General features: G+C 36.8%; 4 protein-coding genes and 1 long non-coding RNA gene across 12 annotated transcripts in view; 3 read left to right on the top strand and 2 right to left on the bottom strand.

Annotated features, from left to right (window-relative positions):
- The first annotated feature begins 164 nt into the window (after window positions 1–164).
- LOC144837566 (THO complex subunit 3-like) lies at window positions 165–4,051 on the top strand. 2 transcript variants are annotated; one of them, XM_078692744.1, is made up of 6 exons: window positions 165–342; window positions 661–817; window positions 1,254–1,458; window positions 2,035–2,196; window positions 2,871–2,971; window positions 3,083–4,051. In XM_078692744.1, the coding sequence occupies exons 1-6, from the start codon at window positions 166–168 to the stop codon at window positions 3,241–3,243; spliced, it is 963 nt and encodes a 320-aa protein (XP_078548870.1). In that variant the 5' UTR covers window position 165; the 3' UTR covers window positions 3,244–4,051. The 2 variants fall into 2 exon arrangements, with proteins under 2 accessions (XP_078548870.1, XP_078548871.1); XM_078692745.1 differs by lacking the exon at window positions 2,871–2,971.
- Window positions 3,993–9,119, bottom strand: LOC144837563 (uncharacterized). The gene is made up of 10 exons (XM_078692738.1): window positions 8,930–9,119; window positions 8,400–8,558; window positions 7,880–8,044; window positions 7,366–7,616; window positions 7,098–7,210; window positions 6,657–6,846; window positions 6,151–6,415; window positions 5,634–5,809; window positions 4,938–5,094; window positions 3,993–4,598 (listed from the first exon to the last, which is right to left on the bottom strand). Exons 1-10 carry the CDS (start codon window positions 9,036–9,038, stop codon window positions 4,123–4,125), a joined length of 2,061 nt encoding a protein of 686 aa, XP_078548864.1. The 5' UTR covers window positions 9,039–9,119; the 3' UTR covers window positions 3,993–4,122.
- A 718-nt stretch (window positions 9,120–9,837) lies between these two features.
- On the top strand, window positions 9,838–11,892 carry LOC144837531 (uncharacterized). 2 transcript variants are annotated; one of them, XR_013611520.1, is made up of 3 exons: window positions 9,838–9,988; window positions 10,100–10,180; window positions 10,922–11,892. It is a non-coding gene; the product is annotated as an uncharacterized LOC144837531 (long non-coding RNA). The 2 variants fall into 2 exon arrangements; XR_013611519.1 differs by lacking the exon at window positions 10,100–10,180.
- LOC144837530 (uncharacterized) lies at window positions 11,834–16,961 on the bottom strand. The gene is made up of 10 exons (XM_078692700.1): window positions 16,772–16,961; window positions 16,242–16,400; window positions 15,722–15,886; window positions 15,208–15,458; window positions 14,940–15,052; window positions 14,499–14,688; window positions 13,993–14,257; window positions 13,476–13,651; window positions 12,780–12,936; window positions 11,834–12,440 (listed from the first exon to the last, which is right to left on the bottom strand). Exons 1-10 carry the CDS (start codon window positions 16,878–16,880, stop codon window positions 11,965–11,967), a joined length of 2,061 nt encoding a protein of 686 aa, XP_078548826.1. The 5' UTR covers window positions 16,881–16,961; the 3' UTR covers window positions 11,834–11,964.
- An 810-nt stretch (window positions 16,962–17,771) lies between these two features.
- The window catches only part of LOC144837521 (inositol polyphosphate-5-phosphatase A-like), a 38,601-nt gene continuing 35,081 nt past the window's right edge, over window positions 17,772–21,291 (top strand). For all 6 annotated transcript variants that reach the window (XR_013611512.1, XR_013611511.1, XM_078692681.1 and 3 more), the window contains exons 1-3: window positions 17,772–17,879; window positions 18,635–18,868; window positions 20,012–20,053. Coding sequence is in view for 4 of the 6 variants with exons in the window: in XM_078692681.1 (XP_078548807.1) it covers window positions 18,773–18,868; window positions 20,012–20,053 (138 nt within the window). In the remaining 2 variants the exon portion in view is untranslated. The remainder of the gene's footprint in view (window positions 17,880–18,634; window positions 18,869–20,011; window positions 20,054–21,291) is intronic.

The following is a 21,291-nucleotide window of genomic DNA, read 5'->3' as shown; positions in this document are numbered from 1 at the left end:
GTGATAATTACATCTTTAATTGATTTAGAATCGATTATTAGTTATTGATATTTAATTGATTTAGAAACGATTATTAGTTATTGATTTATAATTTTATTAATCCCTCATACACACACACAACCTTTGGTCTGCTCGCTGGTGGCGCAATTCACTGTTTGTTTCAAGATGGCGACTTACATAGAAGAAACGAAAAAGCATTTCCAGAGTAATGGAAGAACGAAAGAAATGTCTGCACACAATGCAAAAGTGCATTCTGTAGCATGGAGTTGTGATGGTAGAATGTTAGCGTCTGGGTCTTTTGATAAAACTGTTGGGTTATTCAATTTGGACAAAGATAAAATTGTAAGTCTATGCTAGGCCACACACACGTTTCCTCTCTATTTCAACTTACCCAGGCCGGCGCGACGACGGCTTCGGTTTGGTTGCATATAGCAAACATTTGAGCATAGGCCTAGCCCCAGAAAACTTTTGCACGCAACCTTAAATATAATATGTGCCCACATAAATCCATTTAATGTATCATATTATGTATTATAAATATTTTGTTCATACCTCATAAAAGACTACTCTAGTAGGCCTAGGGCCAGGCTAACTAAAGGTCATAGTAATTATATTATTGATACTAGGTTAAACATGATGAGGTACATTTTGTATTTGTAGAGGCTTGAGACAACTTATAGAGGACATACAGACAGTGTGGATCAACTGTGTTGGCACCCTTCGAATCCTGAACAGTTTGTAACGGCCTCAGCGGACAAGACTATCAGGATCTGGGATGTCAGGTCTTCTAAATCAGTTGCAGCTGTCAATACCAAAGGTATAATCAATCGATATATCAGAGGAAATTCTGATGGATGTGGTTATGTTATCTATGCACTTGTCACTATATAACCCCCTGGGTGCATCATTTACAAATAAATAATGACACAGGGGTGCGTCAAAAAACATAAATGGTACGTCACCTCAATGAACAGTGGTGTGTCAATGTCACTTTACCACAAAAGGACAGTCATGGTGCGTCCTTGTTCTCTAAAAGGTCCGTCACTAATTTTGCATAAGGTATGACGCAGATCGGACAAATGATGTATGAGGTCGTATAGTGGGTCATAAAATTGACAAGTGCATTATGGTTATAGCCTGGAGAATAAAAAAATGGATAAATCCATAGCAGTAGAAATAGAATTACCTACTACTAATCGACCTATACTTTGTCTGTTAAACCCTATTTTTGTATATAACTTTTATTTTCTCAGGAGAAAATATCAACATCTGTTGGAGCCCGGACGGGCATACCATTGCCGTAGGAAACAAAGAGGACTTGGTTACATTTGTTGATGCCAGAACACATAAACCAAAAGCAGAAGAACAATTCAAATATGAGGTCAATGAAATATCATGGAACAATACAAATGACCTTTTCTTCTTGACCAATGGCCATGGCAATATTAATATCCTTAGGTATGTTATATTATTACCATCATAACTTGATGATTGCCTTGCTTGCGTACCAAGCCTGCAGTCATGGGTTCAAATCCCTGCCGTAACTAACATACTTCAGAAATCTGGTAGTGAGTAAAGTGCTAGAAGTAGTAGATAGTAGTGATAAAACTCATTCATGTGATTCATTTAATGTGACCAATGATGTATTATTATTTCTTGATGATAAAAACTGCTGGTACTAGTGGGAAAATAGGGCACAAATAATAAATGGAAAATATTGCAAAATTATTAGAAATTCATTTAGTGTGACAATAAACATTGTGGTAGTATTCGCTAATATAAATTTGCTGATATTGGTGGAAAATAAAAGGGCAATATTTATGCTTAATAGTCAGTCATTAAGCTCTGTCTACACTATCAAACTTTATGTGACAACAAAATGTGGACATGATGATGTCATATCACTACTATATTTGGGCATACCACTACCATATTTGGGCACATCACACTTTTTTTGTCAAACTAGTTTGATAATGTAGACGGAGGTTTACACAATTATATATAGATTATTGAAAGTTTTTTCTTGTTTTCTAGTTATCCAGAATTAAAACCACTAACAATGCTACGAGCTCATCCAGCAAATTGTATCTGTATAGAGTTTGATCCTACAGGTAAATACTTTGCTACTGGCAGTGCAGATGCTCTGGTTAGCCTCTGGGATGTTGCTGAACTTGTGTGTATACGCACATTCTCCAGGTAATTACTTTGGTTATTTCTTTCTGATACATTTGATAATTCCTTTGCTTGTTTCTATGCGATATATTTGAACTTGTGTGTATACGCACATTCTCCAGTTAATTCATTTGCTTGTTTCTCTCTGATACATTTGATAATTCCTTTCTTGTTTCTATCTGATATATTTGATAGATATTAATAATAATAATAATAAGACATAAACTTTTATAAAGCGCTATTTACTGATGTCTGACAGCGCTAAAAGACCAAATTATAAGAATTATTGAAAAAGGAGAGATTTTAGAAGTAACTTGAATTGCTTAAGAGATTTACATTGACAGATATGGAGTGGAAGCTGGTTCCAAACTAGTGCCGCTTGTGCAAAAAACCCCTTGGGATAAGATTAGTGTCCAGTCCCGAATTATGCCCAGTGACCAGTCCCGAATTATGCCCAGTGACCATGTAAAATAGATCAGACTTTTTTGCCATAAGATTGACACTCACTATTTCAGAACTAAAGCTATGAAATAAGATTTTGATGTATTAAGATTAATATTTTGTCTATTTTGAGCATGCTTACCTGGATAAACTGACAATATAGCCCTCTCTCTCTGAAGGGAGGATACAATTTAATTAAGAAAAGAGAAAATCTGTTGAGCACCCCTATCAGATAATGTTAAACTTTGCTCTTTAAGGTTGGATTGGCCCGTAAGAACAATAAGTTTCAGTCACAACGGCAAATTGTTGGCATCTGCATCTGAAGACTTGTTAATTGACATTGCTGAAGTTGAGACTGGTAAGTTTAGTTTATACCTTAAACATGTTTAATTTTCTTGCGACGAGACAACTCATATGACGCTGTTTGAGTTGGCCTTTACTAACGTAATCAAATTGTCTTTGTATGTAGGAGAGAAAGTTGCAGAAGTTTCCATCGAAGCGCCATCATTCACCATTGCCTGGCACCCATCACGCTATTTACTCGCTTTTGCTTGCGAGGATAAGGACAAATATAATAGAGATAGAGACGCAGGAACAGTCAAACTGTTTGGCTTGCCAAGTGATGTTTGAAATGAATTGAATAGTATGTGTACGCCAGAAGTGTGGCAATGGAGGGGAACAAAAACAGTGGTTTATTTTTTTTTTAAATAAAAACCGGTTTCTGTGACTATAAATAGACAACTTGTGCAAGTACATCAGTGATTTTATATCTTCATTTGAGATGCAGGAACTTAAACCGTTGGCTTGCCAAGTTATGTTTGGAAGTTGGATATACTCTAGAAACTTGGCAAAGGATGGGACCCGTAGTAAATAATAAATTTATTTACGCTTATTTAAAAAAAAAAGATTCACAAAAACTCCCACAAACACACAATAATTTGATATTGTCATTAAAGATGTTGGATACAGTAAAAGAGGGGCGATGGGAACATAACACATTTGCAAATTAAAAACCAGTTTCACTGAATAAATAGTACTCCTACAATAATTTATGATCGTTGAAAGTTGGGATATGAATATGTAAGAGGTACAACAAGGAAAAAACTGAACCGAGAAAACCACTATGATGGGGGAACCCGTAGTAAATAGCAAGTATACACGCACATACTACATCAATAATTGTACACCTTCGTTGGAGAAGAAACATATTTTACGAGATCCTTTTTTCACAAAAGGGGCCACAATAGATTCATTCTTTACAGTCACTTCGGTTGCAGTTTGAAAGGGCAGTGGTTCATTTGCGCTTCAGAACAAAAATTGTATGCGAAACACGCATTCGTTACGGCAACCAGGTATAAACAAATATCCAAGAACAAACATTTTTACCAGGTGTCAAATTTATTTATGTACATTTGAATAAATTTTTTATACAGAATAATGTCATAATATTTCTATTTTTTAATATTTATAGTATTTTGTGTTAATTATTACAAGATTAATAGCAAAGTATTATTTCAAAATCGTGACAGTAACTAACAAAAGGCTAATGACCATCAAAATCGAAGTAATAGAAAACATAGGTCTAGAATTATCAGATATTGGATTTTCTTCTGCCTCGAATATAATATCGTTCAGTTCAGACGTACATTCAAACCGCCTATCATTATAGTAGTATTGAGGCGGGCAGATACAATCAAAATTGACTGGGTCATGGACCGCCTTGTCAGGGCAACCAGCAGCAATGTACCCAGCTTGTTTGAGATGTTCTTTATCGGCGTCGTCTGTCAGGGATCTCCTTTCGCGCTCTTTCACAGTGATCTCGGAATTCTCGCCTATTAGGTGCTTGGTTAGGATGGTTTTGTGTTCGACGCTTCTTTTCTTTCTTGTGCCGTCTTTGTCCATTAACCTGTACACGGTGGTTATAGTGTAGTTGCTCTTCATTCCAGATAATGCAAGATTTGTGAAGATTGATCTATGAAACGGCACTGTAAAAGAACATTATTTTTTTATTTCAATATCTATTTAGACATAGAGAAATGAAGTGGGGGAAAAAACCCGTTCTTACCGTTCAGATGATCCATCGTGTCGCGATTGATCAAATTACTTGCGTTGCGTTGACGTCATTGCGTTACGTTTTAAGCTTGGTTCCCACTAGAGACGCAAAGTAAGTGATTTGACCAATCACAAACGATGGATTGTTCGAACAATCGCTTGGGATTGGTCAACGTGTTTGCGTTGCGTCTACGTCGTGCCTCGCGTCTCTAGTGGGAACCAAGCTTTAAAGGCTCAGTGAAAACCAATCTGCTTACAAACTGAACACTCACCTTCCAGTGTTACTCCGGCAACTCTTTGAATATATTCGTGTGAGTCGATAAGTTGCACAACATCTCCAATTAAGTCATTTGAGCTGTAGTTTGCGTACAGAAAATCACTGTCCTTGTACGCAACGTAACGTTCACTTTGTGGCGCTTGTAGACATCCCTGTAAAAGAAACATGGATAATGGATTACACCTTGGGCTTGGGTTCCACCTGGACCCAACGCAGCTACGATGTAGGCGCAACGCAAGCGAGTTGACCAATGACAAGCGACAGTTCGAATAATTCATCGCTCGTGTTCAAATCACTTACGTTGCGCTTACGGCGTTGCGTCCTAGTGTGAACCCAGCTTAATAAGATGATTCGGCACGCACGTAATTGACATTAAATGCATACATTTGGTAGTTGTATTTAATGTGCTATTTTGACCAGCAATATAGTGACATTGATGGGGGCACACCCGCCATATAAATATTGCACACCCTCCGGTAAAGCTTAGTTCCCAATAGCGACGCAACAACGTAACGCAAAATGATTTGAACAATCACAAGCGATGGGTTATTCGAACGTAGACGCAACGAAAACGAGTTGACCAATGATAAGCGCCAGTCGAATAAATCCATCGCTTGTGATTGGTCAGATCCTTACGTTGCATTACGTCGTTGTGTTGCGTCTCTAGTAGCATAAGGCATAGTTTACGTACATGAGGGTATTCGTCTTCAGTGTATTTCTCGCCGACACAGACCATGAACAACGTCAATTCCAAGGTAAAGCTATCACGCAGTAGAGCTGGTGAGAATTTTACATCCATTGTTACAACTTCCTTGTGCGCAACACCTCTGATCGCCTCTGGTACGTTCAAAGCATCACTATTAACACCTAGAAAGAAAAAGAAATATAATGGTGGATTTTTGTACGAGTAGGTTCACTATGTCGGTCGGTCGGTCTGTCTGTCGGTCCGGTATCACTATGCGTTTTAGCACGCGACTTATGGCTGTTGGCCTTGTTACTTATAATAAATGGTTAAATTCAACCAAAAATCCATTTGCTGGCAGCCAATTTTTTGCTTTTCAGGTAATAAATTTTATTTAGATCCAATTTTTGGTCAAAGCGGATAACTATTATGCGAAAAATGTCAAATGAAAAAAACAATTTTAAAAATGTGTAAACATTTTTCGGGGGTGGGGGAGAAGACATCTTTAATATTTGGATGTACTAACCGGTCAATGCAATAAGCATAATGGTAATGGAATCTGCTTCCTCATCACGAATAAATATTGTCGTTTGTATTGTGATGACGGTAGATACTTTGACGTCCCTATCTATGATGTCACATGTTCCGGTATCGATGACGTCGTCAACGGGGGCTTCACATTCATTCAGATCGAATACAAAATCGAAGGTACCACTAGCATCTACTGGTATCTCGTTGGTAAAATCTTCCACTGGTACGTCGATATCCAGTAAAATGGTGAAATCCCAAGTCTTAAAAGAAAATATAATTCGAGTAAACTCACTATTTAGCATCAGCTGTCAGCAGGCGCACGCTAATAATAATAATATTTAATTAATACAGATTTCTAGAGCGCACTTCGCCACCAAAGCTGCTCAAGCACAAGAAGACAGTGTCGCAGAAGCTCGAACCAACATACATCGAGAGACGTTCAACCCGAAATCGACGGGTCTCGCCAAACTTGCACAACCTAAACAAATTGTTTTAACTGACCTGGTGGCATTGAAGTGAAGTTCCGGTTTGTCTATCGTACTGGAAATCGCAAGGCGGTGCCTCACCAATAGTGGTACCTGGGTGCTCTTCTACCGCCGATATTTGGTGCTGTATGTTTTCTGGAAGGAAAGAAACACCATCTTCCGTGTAAACTGCCATCTGTTTGTCCGAGTCGGCAACGGTTGTAAACCTTGAATAAAACACATTTACAGGAGTAATTAATGTTGGCAACCGAGCGTGATACAGTTTTCCAATGCTTCAGTCCTCTTGAATATAACTGCCTAAAGGCGACAGGCGTTAATGTCGGCAAAAATAGACCTATATAAGCAACAGTATGCCTATATTATGAATATGTTAATTCCAATATTCTAAATTAGAGCGATACCATAAGTTGGATTTAATCTCGGAACCCAGTGTGTAAGCTTACGGTCAAACGCATACCTCAGTTTTAGTCTTGCCTTGTCTGGGATTGCTTCACCATCTTCGTCAAATACTGCTGAGACTCTTACAAAGTCTACTTTGGGCCACAAAATGGCAGTTGAACTTACGATCACCTACAAAAAGATTTTTATTTGTTTAACATTCAATAGATACATAAAACATGCAGAAGGTTCTGGTGTTATGTTTTTCACAAAGTTGGACAGACGCTAATGTATTGGCATCTCGTAAACTAACTTTACATATAATTTAAAAAAAGTATACGCCTTACGTTTGCGATAGCAGTTCGACTAATTCTCCAAATAAGTTCCGCATGACTTTGTACAAATGCTATACCGTCTGTTACAGTAGATACGTCCTTCGGTCTGACGTTGGTCATGTACAAATTGGTTCTATACTCAATCTCGTCATCCTCGGCTGCAGACGTCAATTCCCAAATCGAGTCTGCATCTGTGTTTTCGCAGGCAAAAAAGACGTCCATGCCGATAGATGCCACCATTACGTCCGTACGTCGATTATTGTCTAAAATCGAAATCAAAGTAAATTTTATATTATCGTGTGATATGCCCATATATTGAAACGACATATCACTATCGTGCTTGGGCACATCACATAGTGTAGACAAAGGTTTAGACAATTTACAGAAAATAATAGTCAACCCGCATCGGAACGAACCTATTCATGAACTATTGGTTGGCAAAGGCCCTATGGGCTCATAGGCCAATAGACACTTTTTCTTCTGTACTTAGGGTGTCATAATTTACGAAATAGCCTACGTATCTTACCGTCAAGTGTAAGGCCTCTTGTAAAAGCGGTGTACAATTGTTTGCCGTTCACAGTTAGTTCTGCAGTCGTCTGGTCTTGGAAATAATCGTCACTAAAATAATCATCAAAATCCGCACTTTCAAAAACAGCTGAACAATTTCCAGTATTCTTTACATTTAACCGTCCTACAAATACATAGAAATAAACCAGTATTATTTAATTGATTACATTTATTAGAGCGATCATAGTGATGTCTATCAATGTACAAACATTATCAGGATCTGTATATTGACACCAAAACTAATTATGTTTGATAATTAAAAGGTGAAATTTAAAGTTGAGACGTTAAGAAAAAAAAAAACTCGTTGGAAAAAGATTTTTTTTGATAAAATGAATTGTTCGAAGGTTTACGCAAGTTTTAAAATGGTTCAATGGTAGTTACATCTCGTTTGATACAATTTTACTACATTGATGGATTTAATAACGAAAAGGAAGCAAATTAATATGAAAATGTAAAAACAAGTCTATCAAAAACATTACCAGTTGCTTCTACTATGGGCAATCGATTCATATTCATTAAATATGGTTCAAAGTCAAGCAGCCAATACTCTGGAATGGTTGCTGTATTTTCCACGTTGATAACCAAATCCAAATTACCATTGTCTACGTTGAAATTATCCAGTGTTGCCTGACCCATATCTTAAAAAAGACAGTAATAACAAGAAATATTTATTACAAAAAAATCTCACGATAATTACAGTCTACCATGCATCTCAATATTATCAGCAAATTTTCATAGACTCTCTTGTCCCAGACGTGATTTGGGGTATGCGCATGCCCAGTCCGAATTTCCAAATACCCATTTTCCCGCCGTAGAAACTATAAGCTACCGCATGGTACGGTTTCCTAATGCTTCTGTTCTCTTGAATATAACTGCCTAAAGGAGCGGCGCGAAAATCGAACCGCCACACCCGAAACAAGTTGTATTTTATATAAACCGCCATGGAAGAAGAATTGGGGACTAATTTATGGGGACTAATTTATTATCGTTAAAACGAATTGCCACAAACCTTGGAATCTATTACCCTCGTTGTTAGCAGATATATCATCGCCGAACACCGCCCAAGCAACTTGCAGATTTAATACTACTGCTAACAGAATAACCACCAACTTGTACATTATATACGACAAAAATAAACTACTTTCAACAAAAAAATGATCCGCTCAGACCAACTACAACTGAACAAATGAACTCGTATGATCTGGTATCAAATACTTTGTACATGCAAGATGTTAGTTAATTTGCATATATAATTATGCACTCAGGTGAGGCATGTAACGGAATTCCGCGTTTAGGACAATTTTCGAAGCGTTACAGAACCGCAAAGCCTGACGGACCGCTGCTTATCAACATTCTGATATAGATGACACATTTCGGTTGAAATGTCGTCATTACGTCATATCTGATGACAGACACAGAAATGTGACTTCTATTTCTTTATGCCTTTGCTATGATACAACACTGGCTATTGAATCGAAGTTGCATAATGGTAGGCTTACTTTCATTTTTTTCTTTTTCTCATGGGGTGAAAATATTACTACAAATAGCCATCACAAAACCATAGAGGAATTATTTAGATAAATAAACACCAACGGCAATACCGCATCCTCATCTTCATTGCTAGAAATAGAGAATGATAACCACAATTCAGTCAATCAACAACAACGACAACAACATGAGAACTATCATCTATTAATAGCAGCACCAAGGTATACAATTATGTTTTGAATAAAATGTATTATTAATTATAAACAAATAAAAAAGATGGAATCTTTATATAGAATTACAATAGAAGGGACAAAAACATACTTGTCGCCCTCTATATTTGTTTTTTTCGGTCGCGTGAACGACAACAACCGATGACGAATTTTAGTAAATATACGCTGGGCATGCGGAGTGGTTGAAAGGTGAGTGATGTTTTGGTTTCTCAATCGGCATATGCATCAGTACAAACGGTGACCTCAAATAAAAGGCCCCTCGGTGGTCGCTATAGTGAGTTTGACGTCGTCATTATGTTACGTCTGACAATGGTTGTAGGAGTCAGCCAAGATTAGAGTGTAGGCTTAAGGTAAGGTTAAGTTAATTCTTGCAAGTCGCTGGAGTACTGACTTAGTAGGCCTAGGTAGAGATTCTCATGACATTGATTAACTATTTTACCCATTTTCATTCATTGATACAGTCATTCATATGGTTAGTTAAGTTAGTGAGGGAGAAGCTGATCCCTACCTGCCATTGACTTTACGAACCAGTTGTTTCTAAAGTAAGTACTTATTTACAGAGCCTAGCTAGCCTCCACAGGACAGGCCTATTTCTCCATTGCCTGGCCAAAATAAATAGTGACATGTTAGAAAGAATGCTAATAGGGGTCCTCCTAAATACCAAGACCTACCAAGACCTACCAAGAACTACCAAGACCTACCAAGACCTACCAAGACCTACCAAGACCTGTCAATTTAAAGTGTTAATTTAACGAAATATGATATATATATAGACTTCTAATAGCATTTCCAAGAATAAAACCTCATCAATTGTAGCGCGATATAGACACCAAAAATGTTAAATGTAGGCCTACGACCCAGTAGGCCGCGCCTATGACAGGAGAACTGCTTCGAGTGTCAGTGAGCCATACTAGTTGACGCAATACGGACATTTGTGACGCAATGTATGCATCAACAACTCAGTTCATTTCACGAACGCGAAGCTTGTCGATTATTTAACATTTTTGGTGTCTATATCGCGCTGAAATTTAGGTTTTATTGTTGGAAATGCTATTAGAAGTCTATATATATCATATTTCGTTAAATTAACACTTTAAATTGACAGGTCTTGGTAGTTCTTGGTAGGTCTTGGTAGTTTTTGGTAGGACTTGGTAGGTCTTGGTATTTAGGAGGTAAGTTTAGTTCATACCTTAAACATGTTTAATTTTCTATCGACGAGACGACTCATACGACGCTGTTTGAGTTGGCCTTTACTAACGTAATCAAATTGTCTTTGTATGTAGGAGAGAAAGTTGCAGAAGTTTCCATCGAAGCGCCATCATTCACCATTGCCTGGCACCCATCACGCTATTTACTCGCTTTTGCTTGCGAGGATAAGGACAAATATAATAGAGATAGAGACGCAGGAACAGTCAAACTGTTTGGCTTGCCAAGTGATGTTTGAAATGAATTGAATAGTATGTGTACGCCACAAGTGTGGCAATGGAGGGGAACAAAAACAGTGGTTTATTTTTTTTTTTCAATAAAAACCGGTTTCTGTGACTATAAATAGACAACTTGTGCAAGTACATCAGTGATTTTATATCTTCATTTGAGATGCAGGAACTTAAACTGTTGGCTTGCCAAGTTATGTTTGGAAGTTGGATATACTCTAGAAACTTGGCAAAGGATGGGACCCGTAGTAAATAATAAATTTATTTACGCTTATTTAAAAAAAAAAGATTCACAAAAACTCCCACAAACACACAATAATTTGATATTGTCATTAAAGATGTTGGATACAGTAAAAGAGGGGCGATGGGAACATAACACATTTGCAAATTAAAAACCAGTTTCACTGAATAAATAGTACTCCTACAATAATTTATGATCGTTGAAAGTTGGGATATGAATATGTAAGAGGTACAACAAGGAAAAAACTGAACTGAGAAAACCACTATGATGGGGGAACCCGTAGTAAATAGCAAGTATACACGCACATACTACATCAATAAATTGTACACCTTCGTTGGAGAAGAAACGTATTTTACGAGATCCTTTTTTCACAAAAGGGGCCACAATAGATTCATTCTTTACAGTCACTTCTGTTGCAGTTTGAAAGGGCAGTGGTTCATTTGCGCTTCAGAACAAAAATTGTATGCGAAACACGCATTCGTTACGGCAACCAGGTATAAACAAATATCCAAGAACAAACATTTTTACCAGGCGTCAAATTTATTTATGTGCATTTGAATAAATTTGTTATACAGAATAATGTCATAATATTTCTATTTTTTAAATATTTATAGTATTTTGTGTTAATTATTACAAGATTAATAGCAAAGTATTATTTCAAAATCGTGACCGTAACTAACAAAAGGCTAATGACCATCAAAATCGAAGTAATAGAAAACATAGGTCTAGAATTATCAGATATTGGATTTTCTTCTGCCTCGAATATAATATCGTTCAGTTCAGACGTACATTCAAACCGCCTATCATTATAGTAGTATTGAGGCGGGCAGATACAATCAAAATTGACTGGGTCATGGACCGCCTTGTCAGGGCAACCAGCAGCAATGTACCCAGCTTGTTTGAGATGTTCTTTATCGGCGTCGTCTGTCAGGGATCTCCTTTCGCGCTCTTTCACAGTGATCTCGGAATTCTCGCCTATTAGGTGCTTGGTTAGGATGGTTTTGTGTTCGACGCTTCTTTTCTTTCTTGTGCCGTCTTTGTCCATTAACCTGTACACGGTGGTTATAGTGTAGTTGCTCTTCATTCCAGATAATGCAAGATTTGTGAAGATTGATCTATGAAACGGCACTGTAAAAGAACATTATTTTTTTATTTCAATATCTATTTAGACATAGAGAAATGAAGTGGGGGAAAAAACCCGTTCTTACCGTTCAGATGATCCATCGTGTCGCGATTGATCAAATTACTTGCGTTGCGTTGACGTCATTGCGTTACGTTTTAAGCTTGGTTCCCACTAGAGACGCAAAGTAAGTGATTTGACCAATCACAAACGATGGATTGTTCGAACAATCGCTTGGGATTGGTCAACGTGTTTGCGTTGCGTCTACGTCGTGCCTCGCGTCTCTAGTGGGAACCAAGCTTTAAAGGCTCAGTGAAAACCAATCTGCTTACAAACTGAACACTCACCTTCCAGTGTTACTCCGGCAACTCTTTGAATATATTCGTGTGAGTCGATAAGTTGCACAACATCTCCAATTAAGTCATTTGAGCTGTAGTTTGCGTACAGAAAATCACTGTCCTTGTACGCAACGTAACGTTCACTTTGTGGCGCTTGTAGACATCCCTGTAAAAGAAACATGGATAATGGATTACACCTTGGGCTTGGGTTCCACCTGGACCCAACGCAGCTACGATGTAGGCGCAACGCAAGCGAGTTGACCAATGACAAGCGACAGTTCGAATAATTCATCGCTTGTGTTCAAATCACTTACGTTGCGCTTACGGCGTTGCGTCCTAGTGTGAACCCAGCTTAATAAGATGATTCGGCACGCACGTAATTGACATTAAATGCATACATTTGGTAGTTGTATTTAATGTGCTCTTTTGACCAGCAATATAGTGACATTGATGGGGGCACACCCGCCATATAAATATTGCACACCCTCCGGTAAAGCTTAGTTCCCAATAGCGACGCAACAACGTAACGCAAAATGATTTGAACAATCACAAGCGATGGGTTATTCGAACGTAGACGCAACGAAAACGAGTTGACCAATGATAAGCGCCAGTCGAATAAATCCATCGCTTGTGATTGGTCAGATCCTTACGTTGCATTACGTCGTTGTGTTGCGTCTCTAGTAGCATAAGGCATAGTTTACGTACATGAGGGTATTCGTCTTCAGTGTATTTCTCGCCGACACAGACCATGAACAACGTCAATTCCAAGGTAAAGCTATCACGCAGTAGAGCTGGTGAGAATTTTACATCCATTGTTACAACTTCCTTGTGCGCAACACCTCTGATCGCCTCTGGTACGTTCAAAGCATCACTATTAACACCTAGAAAGAAAAAGAAATATAATGGTGGATTTTTGTACGAGTAGGTTCACTATGTCGGTCGGTCGGTCTGTCTGTCGGTCCGGTATCACTATGCGTTTTAGCACGCGACTTATGGCTGTTGGCCTTGTTACTTATAATAAATGGTTAAATTCAACCAAAAATCCATTTGCTGGCAGCCAATTTTTTGCTTTTCAGGTAATAAATTTTATTTAGATCCAATTTTTGGTCAAAGCGGATAACTATTATGCGAAAAATGTCAAATGAAAAAAACAATTTTAAAAATGTGTAAACATTTTTCGGGGGTGGGGGAGAAGACATCTTTAATATTTGGATGTACTAACCGGTCAATGCAATAAGCATAATGGTAATGGAATCTGCTTCCTCATCACGAATAAATATTGTCGTTTGTATTGTGATGACGGTAGATACTTTGACGTCCCTATCTATGATGTCACATGTTCCGGTATCGATGACGTCGTCAACGGGGGCTTCACATTCATTCAGATCGAATACAAAATCGAAGGTACCACTAGCATCTACTGGTATCTCGTTGGTAAAATCTTCCACTGGTACGTCGATATCCAGTAAAATGGTGAAATCCCAAGTCTTAAAAGAAAATATAATTCGAGTAAACTCACTATTTAGCATCAGCTGTCAGCAGGCGCACGCTAATAATAATAATATTTAATTAATACAGATTTCTAGAGCGCACTTCGCCACCAAAGCTGCTCAAGCACAAGAAGACAGTGTCGCAGAAGCTCGAACCAACATACATCGAGAGACGTTCAACCCGAAATCGACGGGTCTCGCCAAACTTGCACAACCTAAACAAATTGTTTTAACTGACCTGGTGGCATTGAAGTGAAGTTCCGGTTTGTCTATCGTACTGGAAATCGCAAGGCGGTGCCTCACCAATAGTGGTACCTGGGTGCTCTTCTACCGCCGATATTTGGTGCTGTATGTTTTCTGGAAGGAAAGAAACACCATCTTCCGTGTAAACTGCCATCTGTTTGTCCGAGTCGGCAACGGTTGTAAACCTTGAATAAAACACATTTACAGGAGTAATTAATGTTGGCAACCGAGCGTGATACAGTTTTCCAATGCTTCAGTCCTCTTGAATATAACTGCCTAAAGGCGACAGGCGTTAATGTCGGCAAAAATAGACCTATATAAGCAACAGTATGCCTATATTATGAATATGTTAATTCCAATATTCTAAATTAGAGCGATACCATAAGTTGGATTTAATCTCGGAACCCAGTGTGTAAGCTTACGGTCAAACGCATACCTCAGTTTTAGTCTTGCCTTGTCTGGGATTGCTTCACCATCTTCGTCAAATACTGCTGAGACTCTTACAAAGTCTACTTTGGGCCACAAAATGGCAGTTGAACTTACGATCACCTACAAAAAGATTTTTATTTGTTTAACATTCAATAGATACATAAAACATGCAGAAGGTTCTGGTGTTATGTTTTTCACAAAGTTGGACAGACGCTAATGTATTGGCATCTCGTAAACTAACTTTACATATAATTTAAAAAAAGTATACGCCTTACGTTTGCGATAGCAGTTCGACTAATTCTCCAAATAAGTTCCGCATGACTTTGTACAAATGCTATACCGTCTGTTACAGTAGATACGTCCTTCGGTCTGACGTTGGTCATGTACAAATTGGTTCTATACTCAATCTCGTCATCCTCGGCTGCAGACGTCAATTCCCAAATCGAGTCTGCATCTGTGTTTTCGCAGGCAAAAAAGACGTCCATGCCGATAGATGCCACCATTACGTCCGTACGTCGATTATTGTCTAAAATCGAAATCAAAGTAAATTTTATATTATCGTGTGATATGCCCATATATTGAAACGACATATCACTATCGTGCTTGGGCACATCACATAGTGTAGACAAAGGTTTAGACAATTTACAGAAAATAATAGTCAACCCGCATCGGAACGAACCTATTCATGAACTATTGGTTGGCAAAGGCCCTATGGGCTCATAGGCCAATAGACACTTTTTCTTCTGTACTTAGGGTGTCATAATTTACGAAATAGCCTACGTATCTTACCGTCAAGTGTAAGGCCTCTTGTAAAAGCGGTGTACAATTGTTTGCCGTTCACAGTTAGTTCTGCAGTCGTCTGGTCTTGGAAATAATCGTCACTAAAATAATCATCAAAATCCGCACTTTCAAAAACAGCTGAACAATTTCCAGTATTCTTTGCATTTAACCGTCCTACAAATACATAGAAATAAACCAGTATTATTTAATTGATTACATTTATTAGAGCGATCATAGTGATGTCTATCAATGTACAAACATTATCAGGATCTGTATATTGACACCAAAACTAATTATGTTTGATAATTAAAAGGTGAAATTTAAAGTTGAGACGTTAAGAAAAAAAAAACTCGTTGGAAAAAGATTTTTTTTTGATAAAATGAATTGTTCGAAGGTTTACGCAAGTTTTAAAATGGTTCAATGGTAGTTACATCTCGTTTGATACAATTTTACTACATTGATGGATTTAATAACGAAAAGGAAGCAAATTAATATGAAAATGTAAAAACAAGTCTATCAAAAACATTACCAGTTGCTTCTACTATGGGCAATCGATTCATATTCATTAAATATGGTTCAAAGTCAAGCAGCCAATACTCTGGAATGGTTGCTGTATTTTCCACGTTGATAACCAAATCCAAATTACCATTGTCTACGTTGAAATTATCCAGTGTTGCCTGACCCATATCTTAAAAAAGACAGTAATAACAAGAAATATTTATTACAAAAAAATCTCACGATAATTACAGTCTACCATGCATCTCAATATTATCAGCAAATTTTCATAGACTCTCTTGTCCCAGACGTGATTTGGGGTATGCGCATGCCCAGTCCGAATTTCCAAATACCCATTTTCCCGCCGTAGAAACTATAAGCTACCGCATGGTACGGTTTCCTAATGCTTCTGTTCTCTTCAATATAACTGCCTAAAGGAGCGGCGCGAAAATCGAACCGCCACACCCGAAACAAGTTGTATTTTATATAAACCGCCATGGAAGAAGAATTGGGGACTAATTTATGGGGACTAATTTATTATCGTTAAAACGAATTGCCACAAACCTTGGAATCTATTACCCTCGTTGTTAGCAGATATATCATCGCCGAACACCGCCCAAGCAACTTGCAGATTTAATACTACTGCTAACAGAATAACCACCAACTTGTACATTATATACGACAAAAATAAACTACTTTCAACAAAAAAATGATCCGCTCAGACCAACTACAACTGAACAAATGAACTCGTATGATCTGGTATCAAATACTTTGTACATGCAAGATGTTAGTTAATTTGCATATATAATTATGCACTCAGGTGAGGCATGTAACGGAATTCCGCGTTTAGGACAATTTTCGAAGCGTTACAGAACCGCAAAGCCTGACGGACCGCTGCTTATCAACATTCTGATATAGATGACACATTTCGGTTGAAATGTCGTCATTACGTCATATCTGATGACAGACACAGAAATGTGACTTCTATTTCTTTATGCCTTTGCTATGATACAACACTGGCTATTGAATCGAAGTTGCATAATGGTAGGCTTACTTTCATTTTTTTCTTTTTCTCATGGGGTGAAAATATTACTACAAATAGCCATCACAAAACCATAGAGGAATTATTTAGATAAATAAACACCAACGGCAATACCGCATCCTCATCTTCATTGCTAGAAATAGAGAATGATAACCACAATTCAGTCAATCAACAACAACGACAACAACATGAGAACTATCCTCTATTAATAGCAGCACCAAGGTATACAATTATGTTTTGAATAAAATGTATTATTAATTATAAACAAATAAAAAAGATGGAATCTTTATATAGAATTACAATAGAAGGGACAAAAACATACTTGTCGCCCTCTATATTTGTTTTTTTCGGTCGCGTGAACGACAACAACCGATGACGAATTTTAGTAAATATACGCTGGGCATGCGGAGTGGTTGAAAGGTGAGTGATGTTTTGGTTTCTCAATCGGCATATGCATCAGTACAAACGGTGACCTCAAATAAAAGGCCCCTCGGTGGTCGCTATAGTGAGTTTGACGTCATTATGTTACGTCTGACAATGGTTGTAGGAGTCAGCCAAGATTAGAGTGTAGGCTTGGCTTTTGTTGTAGTAGGGAAATGTGTCAGGGAGGGTATTGCTTGTCATAAGCAGGTAAGGTTAAGTTAATTCTTGCAAGTCGCTGGAGTACTGACTTAGTAGGCCTAGGTAGAGATTCTCATGACATTGATTGCAACTATTTTACCCATTTTCATTCATTGATACAGTCATTCATATGGTTAGTTAAGTTAGTGAGGGAGAAGCTGATCCCTACCTGCCATTGACTTTACGAACCAGTTGTTTCTAAAGTAAGTACTTATTTACAGAGCCCAGCTAGCCTCCACAGGACTATTTCTCCATTGCCTGGCCAAAATAAGTAGTGACATGTTAGAAAGAATGCTAATAGGGTTTTTTTTTCAATTAATTAATGTTTTTGAAAAAGTTTGTATTAAAGTTTATTATTAGTTTATTATAATTATATATTATATTAATGAATTGTTCTACATTAAATATATATATACACATTTTATAATAGAAACAAAGTTAATTTAAAAAAAATCTATTTAGTGGTTGAAACAAGTTCTTATAGTTTAAATATTATCAATATTCATGAATAGTGTTACAAATTGTTGTTATGTTTACTGAATTAATTACATTTATCAGGAAAATGGTAAAAAGAAGGGGAAAAGGCCTTTCTTGTGACTAATGACCCCTTTCCCCTCTCCCATCCTATGTATAAGACTGTCGATATATTTCTCCATGGTATCTCTGACACCATACTATCAACCCTTCTTGACTCAATGAGTTCACCCTTCCCCCCTCCCAATTCCTTATACAGTAATTCCTCAATGTAATTATATACCTTACAGATGCTGTAAAACAGAAATGAAGATTAAATAAACAACTGTGACCTACACATTTTTGGATAATCATAATAAAACGGTGCAGACAATTTTTTTTGGTAAATTAAGGACATTGACCTAATCTAGTGGTCAACATTTATTGCAATGGAAGGTTCTAATAATAAGAGTGGAGAGAATGGACATCAAGACTCGTGCGGGGTCCTATTAGTGACCGCTAACCTAGGATCACTATTTGAAGATGTAAGTGCAATCAATTAGGCAATCTAACAACAGGATGCTGAGCTCTGGAGATCAAAGGGTTTATCTATGGCGGTGACACGATCAGTATCACCCATAACAGACACAGTGGAGAATATGTAGATAGTACAGTACTGTTGGTATTTGTTGCAGCCAGACATAAGATCAAAGGACTGTTACGAGTTCCTATCTTGGCAAGGCGAGCTCAGTGTCCTGTTGTTAGATTGCCTTGGTGCAACACACATTTTGATCACCTACAGTAATAATAATTACAATAATATTAATAAATGTTTGCAAGGGATGTGGTAAATTTTATATTCTTCTAATATTTTTTATCTTCAAACTAAAGAACATTATTTTGGTTTCTGCATGATAAAAATTATAATTACCTAATTAATTATTCCTAAGAGTCGAGTTAATCTAAACATACAGTATCTAAAAATAAACCAACACAATACAGCAATTCATCATTGCCAATTACTAGTAAAGACATTTATTTCCCAAAACAAATTTGCTAGTTGAATTAAAAGATTTGCATTACAGAATGAACGTTAATTACAGTAGTGTAGGCTTGGATAACACTTAGTAATCAATACAAAACGATGTGTTATGTTTGCACACAAGATGGATTTCACATAAAACACATTATGCATTTATACAACAGAAGCTACATTAGTACTGGACTGATTTTCAATAATATAGGGAGGTTGAGCAAGTTCATTGTCCGCATGTGGATATTTAATGGGATTTTCAATAATATACTGTAGAGCTTTTATTTGCGATGACCTGGGAGCAAATTAGGTCATATTAATTCATTTAGTCCGCATACTGCAGAGTAGTTTTAATAGTTGCTCACTATCCGACCTTAATCATTGTTTTGGTGGTGTCTAGGTCCAGATGATGACTGAAAACCACAGCAGTAGATTTCGGTCGATTGGGCCCAATCTTGTTGATTCTAGGTCCAGGATTATGTATCACAGTCATTTCAACCTTTTTTATGTACATTCATCTCGAAAAAATCAAATCAGTAGATGATGAATTAGGTCAAAGGTCGACGAATAGCGGAGTAGTAATAATTATTCTATATTGTCAATGGCGTTTACTCAAGCTTATCGATTATAAAACTTTATTATACTTTTATTTCAGCTGGATAATATGATGCCTATTTGGTTGAAAGCATTTTATAAGGTGAGTTTTTTGTTTAATGCCATTCAAATTATAGTTGACGTTTCAGTATATTTTCCTACACAAAAACACATTGCGTACTGTCAAGGCAGGATAAGAGAAAGAAAATTATTAGAAACTATGTATACTGCAGATTTAATAATTTTCACATTGTTAAGTGGTTTATTATGATGTTTGTTTGGTAAGAGTAGCCAGACAAGTATATGCCTAATTCTTACATTTCAAGTGTTATATACAGTAGTTGAGTTAAAGATAATAATCTATATATAGGTTATTAATTAATTTCAGTTGTGTTAATCTAGTTTAGTAGGGTTGTACAAGAGTTACATTTCATATAAATCCAGCAACTGGTATGTGCACATACAGTACCGTACCCCCCAGCCTATCTCCAGCCGACATCCTTATGGGTACTGGTACTTTTGGAGGTACAGTTAGATAAATAATAATTTGATATTTCCAAATAAAAACCAAGCCCTCTTTACAAAAATCTATTTATAAACCGCGGATATTGTGTCTTTATATCCTGTGTGTCTTTGCTACACATGTGTTAAATAGATCATTCAAAACACATACAAAGAGACTATTTTAAGGAAAAATTATTTTAATCATTGTTCATAGTTAATTAAATAAAAACTTGTAAATTTGTTAAAGGAAATGCAATTTGTAATACAATAAAGAGTATTGTGGTATTTGTAAGCTGGAAATCCAAATTTAACTGCATATTTTTGTAAAGATTCAATTCATATAATTCTTATAGTCAACATTCTTAAAATATTTTAAACTTGATTTCTTTGTTATGTGTATATATAGTACCTACTGTACTATAGTTCCTATATTCATACTGTACACCATGATTTTTGTGTACTGTAGCAATAAATCCTCTTTAATTTTTCAATAATTCCCAAAAATCTTTCATCAAAACAGCCGATTAATAATTTATCAAATTTAATCTCAATTTTAAACATTTATTATTATTTGCATTTTCTATAAATTTCACCAAAAAATAGAAAACAATGTGTTAATTTGAATTAAAAGGAATAAATATTTATTTGATTTATACAGTATGCTAGTGAAAGACTAGACTTGCCCCAAGTCTGTATTTATTGTCTTTTTTTTTTTTATTAATTTGTTTTTATTTCGACCGCGATTTTTGTCTGAAAATACAGACTTGTGAAACACGTATAGAAATCGATTTGCAGACCGCAAACATCCGATAAGAATGACGTAGGTTATCATACCGT

The sequence above is a fragment of the Antedon bifida genome, chromosome 3, assembly GCF_963402885.1.
Source record: "Antedon bifida chromosome 3, ecAntBifi1.1, whole genome shotgun sequence".
Lineage (NCBI taxonomy): Eukaryota > Metazoa > Echinodermata > Crinoidea > Comatulida > Antedonidae > Antedon > Antedon bifida.
This window is presented reverse-complemented; position numbering and strand designations above follow the sequence as displayed.

Bases quoted from the DNA above. Each gene is read 5' to 3' on its own strand.
- LOC144837566 (XM_078692744.1), top strand. From the start codon at position 166: ATGGCGACTTACATAGAAGAAACGAAAAAGCATTTCCAGAGTAATGGA. The intron at 818-1,253 runs GTATAATCAATC...TTATTTTCTCAG, and splicing joins TGCAGCTGTCAATACCAAAG to GAGAAAATATCAACATCTGT. The intron at 1,459-2,034 runs GTATGTTATATT...CTTGTTTTCTAG, and splicing joins GGCAATATTAATATCCTTAG to TTATCCAGAATTAAAACCAC.
- LOC144837563 (XM_078692738.1), bottom strand. From the start codon at position 9,038: ATGTACAAGTTGGTGGTTATTCTGTTAGCAGTAGTATTAAATCTGCAA. The intron at 8,559-8,929 runs GTTTGTGGCAAT...GTCTTTTTTAAG, and splicing joins CGAGGGTAATAGATTCCAAG to ATATGGGTCAGGCAACACTG. The intron at 5,810-6,150 runs GTTAGTACATCC...TTTTCTTTCTAG, and splicing joins TATGCTTATTGCATTGACCG to GTGTTAATAGTGATGCTTTG.
- LOC144837530 (XM_078692700.1), bottom strand. From the start codon at position 16,880: ATGTACAAGTTGGTGGTTATTCTGTTAGCAGTAGTATTAAATCTGCAA. The intron at 15,887-16,241 runs GTAATGTTTTTG...ATGTATTTGTAG, and splicing joins GCCCATAGTAGAAGCAACTG to GACGGTTAAATGCAAAGAAT. The intron at 15,053-15,207 runs GTAAGGCGTATA...ATCTTTTTGTAG, and splicing joins GTCGAACTGCTATCGCAAAC to GTGATCGTAAGTTCAACTGC.